This window comes from Calypte anna, chromosome 15 (genome assembly GCF_003957555.1).
Source record: "Calypte anna isolate BGI_N300 chromosome 15, bCalAnn1_v1.p, whole genome shotgun sequence".
Lineage (NCBI taxonomy): Eukaryota > Metazoa > Chordata > Aves > Apodiformes > Trochilidae > Calypte > Calypte anna.
Genome location: NC_044261.1, coordinates 9,480,886 through 9,488,681, shown reverse-complemented (window position 1 = coordinate 9,488,681; position 7,796 = coordinate 9,480,886). Strand labels below are relative to the sequence as shown.

At 37.8% G+C, this 7,796-nt stretch overlaps 1 protein-coding gene across 1 annotated transcript in view; it reads right to left on the bottom strand.

Moving 5' to 3' along the window:
- Positions 1 to 5,603, bottom strand: part of RSPH14 (radial spoke head 14 homolog) — a 61,797-nt gene extending 56,194 nt beyond the window's left edge. The window contains exons 1-3 of the mRNA XM_008502789.1: positions 5,405 to 5,603; positions 3,872 to 3,974; positions 3,577 to 3,695 (exon numbers count right to left, since the gene is read on the bottom strand). Of these exons, the coding sequence (XP_008501011.1) occupies positions 3,577 to 3,695; positions 3,872 to 3,974; positions 5,405 to 5,603 (421 nt within the window). The remainder of the gene's footprint in view (positions 1 to 3,576; positions 3,696 to 3,871; positions 3,975 to 5,404) is intronic.
- Positions 5,604 to 7,796: the final 2,193 nt, after the last annotated feature.

Genomic DNA, 7,796 nt, shown 5'->3' with positions numbered 1-7,796 from the left:
AAGGGGATCTTATCCCCATAGGTCTTACTGATGGATTTTCATTGAAGTTTTCTTGAAATCCATTCAGATTGTAACAAGGTTCTTCAGAACATTCTCTTACTGAAATCTTTAAAAGTCTGGATGTACATTAAGAAAAGATTCAACTCTTTTACAAGCAGTGTAAACTTAAAAACTTCTTAGGGGGTACTAGATAAATAATATCCCTGAAGTTTAAGCAGAACTTGACTAAGAAGCCTCCACACCATTAATCATTTCTGAGATCATCTGAAAATATTTTGTTCCTTTGTTTGGTTCTCAGCGTTTCTACAGAATGCATCAAAACCTCCTAATTTTTCTTACCTCATCTTTAGGAATCCTTCTGGTCTGTTTAAGCATGTCAAATTTTAAGCTTGGATTTTTCTAAGTAACTGGAGACTTAAGCTAATGATGATGTGGGGCTGCCAAGATAACTACAATACTTTTGAAGGCAGTGGCTCAAGCAATAATCATTTTCAGCCTTGCTAGCTTAATGCAACCATAATCAAAAGTATTTTCTGAGGGTCAAAACTCTTCAGATATAATTGATAAAGGAGAAAAAACTGTCTAATTTGAATGAGGTATTTTATGTCTGTACTGGAGATACAGGGCCCCTTTAAGCAGGCCCTGCTAACTGTTTCACCTGAAGGAGAGGCAAGGGAGCCAATGAGGCTGTGCCTTGAAGGTAATAAAGGTTCTTCATGCCACAAAGGGAGTATTTGGGTTTTACTTGAAATGAGAAGACACTCCTGCCCACTTGTGATGTCTGCAGCCAAGCCTCTTGACCCTGGTGAGTTTACAAAAAGCTATATATGGTAATTGCTAGTACAGTCCAGAGAGCTATTACAGGATTCTATAAACTTCATTTACTATTAAGCTGCTAACATTTAGTTGAGAAATTGCACAGTATTTCTTGTCTAAATTGCTTTCTATGGTGTAATATGCTATCATTAACCAGTTGAATTGTGAAAAATGTATAAAATGAGTCAGGGCTTCCTTTCCAGTGAACGGACTATTAGATGATAAACCTTCTTTTCCTTGAGTTTTTATGGGACTGTGGCTTTTGCAGAGTAGTGAAAGCAGTGGCAAGAAAACACCAGCATCCATTACAGTGTAGTAAGAAAACTAAAAACCAAAAGCATAGTCAATTATAAGGATGGGGAGAAATATTTTACATTAAAAACTGACTATTCAACTAAGAAGGTCCTTGCAATACAAGTATTACAGGCAACCTACAACAGAAGTAGAGAACCTCAGATAGTTTAACAAAGCCCTCAGGGTATTTCTAAGGAAAAGGAGGGATTTATATTTCTCATTGAATGGTGGCCAGCTTGGGAAGGAGAAGAGAAATTGAAGCACTGCCATGTGTTCCTACTTAACTTAAAAAAAGCATAGGTATAAGAAAGAATAAAGCAATAAATAGTTAAATGTAATCAGTTCACATAATCATGTTCTCTGCTATTAACTACCTATGTAATTCCTTTTTCATCTTGGTATTCTGAATAACTCATGGTTACTCTGTTTTCTATGAAAAGAATTCAAAATTTAAAATAAATCATGGTTTACAAAGAAGTAAGATAATTATTTTCTGACTGAATAAGAAACTCAAGGCCCAGGCATGTTAAAACTTAAAAAACTGGTCCAAGGACAGGTGCTGTAATGAAAACCCTTGAGTCTTAGTTGTTCACCTGGATAAATCATGCAATTAAATTTGCATCTATTTTCTCAGTTCTCAGGTTTATCAGTAATGCAGCACATTGCCACCTGAAAGAACTGCATTAATACAGTTCACCTGGGTAACAAGGACATTCACAGAAGAGATGTTCCATCTGCTGCAATAAAAATGCCATCTGTGGGGGGTTTTTTTGCACTCCATACAGCAAAATAAGTTTCAAAGGAATAAGTATCCTCAACAGTCCTTACCCACAGATCCATTCAGTTATGATTTTCCAAGGGTAGAATAGTGGAGGTACCAAGGGTAAGTAAAGTAGGAGAAATACTATCTCTTGGACCAAAACCCAAATAGAGGTTCTGGCAAGCTTAAAAATCCATTGCCCCATCCAATCCACCTCAATCTTTGCCTAAAAGAATTAAGTGCCCATAGAAGACAAGATAATTATTAAATTATTAAAATTATTAAACTTTTCCAGTATTAACCATATTCTAGGTAAAGTTTAATTTATTTTTTTTCCTAGATCTACCTTTGCTGTTGTTATTGCCCAGCTCATTTCTCATTGCATAACAGCCTTTCACTAACATTGTTAAACATTGTGTGCCAACTAATTATTTTGACAAGAGTGAAAGTTTTGCTGTTAGTATTTCCAATGTACTTAAGTTTCCCCTGCTGGTGGTTCTTCTCCCTCTTCTATTCTCTACTGAACACATATAGGTCTTATTTTTGTCCTTATGCCCATTAATTCTTGCCAGTAAACTTATTTCTTCTGGAAGTATTAATACCATAAATTCCAGGTTTCTAATAAAATTCTCCTTACTTGGATATAAAAGGAAATTGCATTTTTTGCATTTCTGTGCATCAGTGCACAAAATTTAACAAGTAACTAATTTCACAATTATTTCCATGACCTCATTTCATACCACTTACTCTTTTTTTGCTTTTTGGAGGCAAAACTTTTAACTTCATAGCCTACCAATTCTATTTAACAATTTTTACCCAAGGCAATATTTGATTAAAATATCAGGAAATGTGAACTTATTCATTACTTCTTGCATAACACACAAGTTTGCTTTTTAAAAAATGTTATCACTTTGAAAGCAATGTCAAAGTGTATATTTAAGAACTATTGTGCATGAGCCTGAGGTCAAAGACACATTGAAACAGGTAATCTGTGGAACCCACAGCATAAGGGATGGTGCCTTTACATGCTCTTTTGTCTCCTCTTACACCAGCACTTGTAAGAAGCAGGGAAGGCATAAAACAAATTTCACAGATTTTTTACATCTGGAAACAAAAAAAACTTTCTACAAACCCCATGTGCTGTGAAATCAGTGCACCATGATGAACAGCATTTGAATAGAAGAGGACAAAGGGAATTTTTGATGCAACATTCTGAAATACAAATTTAAGTGTGCAGTCCACACAACCTGTGTTGAGCAGGTCACCTTAACTTGTGTAAGAGCTATGAAAATCAACAGATCTAGCAGGATCACACCCCTAGTACACAGAAAGGACTATTCACAGATGTATTATTTTAACCCAAGATATTGCACTTGTTGTCTGTGCAAAGCATTTTCTGTACTTTGGCTTAGTATTCTATTACTACAGTAACTTGCCAATTTTAGAAGAGTGAACACATCTTTAGAAAACATATTTGTCTCCATGAATAAAAGATATTACCTTTGAAAGAACCAAAAGAATAAATTCTCATAAGAAAACTAACTGAAGAAAATTAAGACGATTGAAAAAGAGAAAATATACTGTTTTAAAAAGATTAGTTTCAAGGAAAACAGAATAAAATAAATCTGGAGGATATTAAATATGGATTCAGGTAAAATTTATCTGCTTTGCTTTTTTGAATACTTAATTACTGAAAAAGTCCCTACCTTCAGGTAATTTTGCCAACATTTCAAAAACCTTATGTGTGTTCTTCCGACAGATATCTACTGGGTCATCCAAGAGGTCACCAAGGGCAGCAATTACTCCATTGTGTATCAGCCCTTGCCTACAGATAACATTGGAGAACAGGTTTAACTAAGCTTAATAATACTCAAGTATATTTGCAAGCAGCTTAATCTTAACTAAATATGCTTATTTACATTGCAATTGCAAAACAGAATCCTGTTGCTATTTCTCACTGAAACATCCTTATTGCTTCATTCAGTAAACTCTGAAACCCACCTGCCAACATTATGCATAGCCATTATAGAGAAGACTTCTGTTGTTTTTTGTCGAACAGTGCTGTCATGATGTTGCACCAAAGTCTTCAAGGTATCCAAGAATCCTATGGGATACAATGGTTCATTTTACTATTTCTTAGCTTTAGCATTAATTGAAAATAGTAATACTAGTAATAGTAATACTAATCTTTCTATTAGTTTGCACTTCAATTTGAAGTGCAAAGAATCAGAATTTTTGTTTTGTCTTTACAGCGTGACTTGTTATCATAGCTCAAGTTGGGAAGAAACTTGCAGATGTCAAAGCCTACTGCAAAAATGCCACACTACAGTCATGGCATCCTACAGACATGACTCCTTCAAGTTTTTAGAGGCTGACACCTACATTTCTTAAAAACTTTCTGTAGGCCATGTAAAAACATGTAGTGGTGCTTTTCACACAAGGAAACAAATTTAGTAAACCACTAACGATGATGTGCTTACACACATAGCACAAAAACCAAAACCTGGACAACAATCTTGCATTGCTTCAGCAGTTACTGTTTTGAACGCTTATTATTGCTATATTTTATGAGGAAAAAAATATGAAGGAAGTAAATAGAGAAAAAAATCAGTTGTAAACCTGAGGACTCATTCAGTCTTACATAGATACATAGTTACACAGTATCTACATAGAGCTAGGTTGATACCCAACAACCAGCTGAAAATTAGATAAACTTGTTTGTTTTTTTGTGGAGAGTTTTGGTTTTGCTTTGTTTGTTTTCAAAATCCAAACTTAGAACTTTGCCAAATGCTGGAGTAAAAGCTTTTGAAAATAGTAGTGCCCAGTTGGCACCCTGATGAGTATGATACATTTGGTTATATTGTCTTGTATCCTAATTTCTCATGAAGTTTGGGTCTCAGGGTTTGGGGCTTTTTGTTACAGACTCATTCTACAATTAAGTTACTTCTGAGAAGTTTTGCATAAAAATCTCTGACGTTTTGTCTCTCTGGTGCACTTATATTGAAATATGCAGTTATATTGGAATGTGCTGTGCTAGCCACTGACGAAGGAATCAAAGGCTAAGGGTGACTTCATGGATTTCGCAAATTAACTTTTAAACTGTGTTTAAATATTAATTTATTAATTATTAATTGAAAGGTTCACATATAATAGGATTAGAAAAGATTCCATGCAGATGAAATTCAACTAAGTGGCACGTGGGTGGGGGAGGTGTAATTTTCTAACTGGACTAATTAAGCTTTTAAAATTTCATTTGTCTATGATAGGTGTTACCTAAAATTCAGAATACACAGAAGACAAAGATCCTGTGCTAGTTTTATATTTAGGGGTTGATAAAGACAACAGCCATTGACAAACTCTAAAGTGAGGATACTCTTAAAGTAGCTGTCCATGTATATGACATGGTAATATTCACCTTTTTAAGTCAAAACAAGTAGAGGGTAAACCCAAAAGAATCTTCAGGGATATTTTGTGTCATCAAAGATATTGCAAAGAAGAAAGTAGCATACAAGCTCACAACAGCAGATTACTTACCTATTCTCAGTGCCTGGTAGACATTTTCTGGGTCATGGACCAAATCGCAGAGTGCCATCAGTGCCCGCTGCTGCGTCAGCAGCTCAGGAGACTGCAACTCCTCATTTAGTTTAGGAAGGGCCCTCGTCCCAAAGGCAATGGGAGCTTTTGTGGGATCTATATCAGGAGGGAGGTTGGCCGAGATACGAGCATGTGCCATCCCAATTTTTCCTAAAAATGCTCTAAAATGACTGTACCTGCCAACTGGACAGCTAATGTACCAAAAAGACAACTCCAGTGCTCTGTGTTCCAGAAATGCTATTTTAGCACACATTCATTGTTAGGAAGCTAGGAAAAAGGCTGGAATGGTTCATGGTCATGAGTATTAATGCCTGTTCAGTAGCTGAATTGTCTGATCTGGCTCAATTCTCTAATGAACAGAGAAAAAAATAAAAAAAGAGAGGAAGCTTAAAATTGCAAGGTAAGAGTGGGAATGTGCTTCAGAGGGTTAAAGTGAAGTAGTCCAGTGTCCTGAACCAGAGAAGGGTTTCAAAATAATGCTAAAGCAAAAAGCAAACAAAACTCCACTTTTCAAAAAGGCATTCTTTTTAAACTAGTTTTAGCCCGCCCTCAGAATCCCTTAACTACTGAGAGAACCGGTGACCGCTGACCTCCCGCTTCCCTCAGTGAGGAACATGGCGCGCTGACTGACCAGCACACAACCGCCAAGGCTGAAAACAACGTAAGAAAAAACACATCAAACAGACGAGCTACAAAGTTAAAACCACTGCTAAACAACCACAAGTCCCTCTTCAGAACAGAAGAAACAGAGTGAATAACCAAAGGTGCCCTGTTCCACCAACGCGCCGCCGCCTCAGGCCGTCCCCTCTTCCCGCTCCCCGGCCCCTGTCAGCTACGCTGCCGCTCTTCGCGCCCGCCTGCTCCCGATGCCACAGCAACCACCTCTGCGTATGCCCCGCTCTGTGAATAAAAACTACGGGCCCCGGGATACTGAGTCTCCCCTGCGCCAACAGCGTAAGAAACGCGTTTGACGGTGGTGCTCGTTGGGCAGTAACGTTAGTGGCGTAGTTGGCGAATACGGAGCCGGGGCCGCTGCTTGCGCGGCAGTCGGAGCGCTGCTGAGGAGAGCGGCGGGAGCTGGAGCTGAGGCGCGGTCCCTCAGGGAAGGGAGCGTGTGAGGAAATGGGGGTAACGCTGTTATGGGCTTGCAGTGAGGAGGCCGTTTTACCTCGTTTCTCTGCTAAAGCGTGGAGGGTGGCTCTGTCCCCACGCCCGTTTTTCAAAGTAATTTCAACAAAATTGAAAAAAATTCAGATTGGACAAAATGGTGGCGGATTTGATGGCAGAGGTCAGCAGGGGAGTTCCATGAGGTACAGGGCTTGAAGGGAGCTTGGTAGTGTTGGACTAGGTTTGCTTTCCTAGTCTCCAGAATGTCGCTGTAAACAGCTAGAATGTATAGCAGAGGCTTCCCATGTCATCAGGTAATTTCACATAACTGTAATTAAAGATTTACCATCTTTTTCAGCATGAATCTACCAGAAAGTATGGTGCCGCTCAGAGGATGGGGAGAGTGTATCATTGCAACGTTGTTAGTACAACTGAAGGGAGTTCTGGATTGTCAGATGTGATAAAACATAAGAAAAACAACCCTCTGAACAGCTTGTGATACGAAAGGTTCTTTGTGTAAGTAGAGAAGTCATTGAGATGTTTTTCATTATTTCTGAGTGACAATTACGATAATCAAAGTTCTTAAACTGGATTTTACAAAGCCAAAGTCATTCTGATCGACCAGATTAAAATAAAACACAGGAATAGCTTCTGGTTTGTTGATCTTCAAAATCCATAAAAGAAAAGTTACTTGTTTAATAAGTATTTTCCGGAAAGGATTCATTTTTCTGCAGCCCCTTAGAGCAGATTATTTAAAGTAGGCATTATTTTCCTGAATTTGATTAGACTCCCACTAACTATATATTTAAAGTTTCACCCTATTTTTCAGTAGAATGTGAACTTTTCTCAGTGTAGAATGGGTGGGTTCAGGCACTTATCCTTCAGTGCTATCTCTAGTCCTTGTGGTGTGAGTTTTTTGTCTTGTCTTTCATCATAATCTGGAATACTGATTTTAGTGTTAATGACATGAAATTATTTTATGAACAGCTTTTGGATACCTTCCTTAGATAATTGTCTACCTACAGAATCTGCTGGTAATTCTGTTCCAGCAACACTGATGTAAGGCGGGTTGTGGTGCCATGGAGACACTATATTCCTAGTCCTCCCTGGTGACTGAATGCCCTTCAGCTCTCTCAGAAGAGAAAGCATAAATCTTGGGACTAATAATTCTCACTACTTCTAGCAACTTGTTATTTCTTAAATAATTTATCTTTTTCCTCCAATG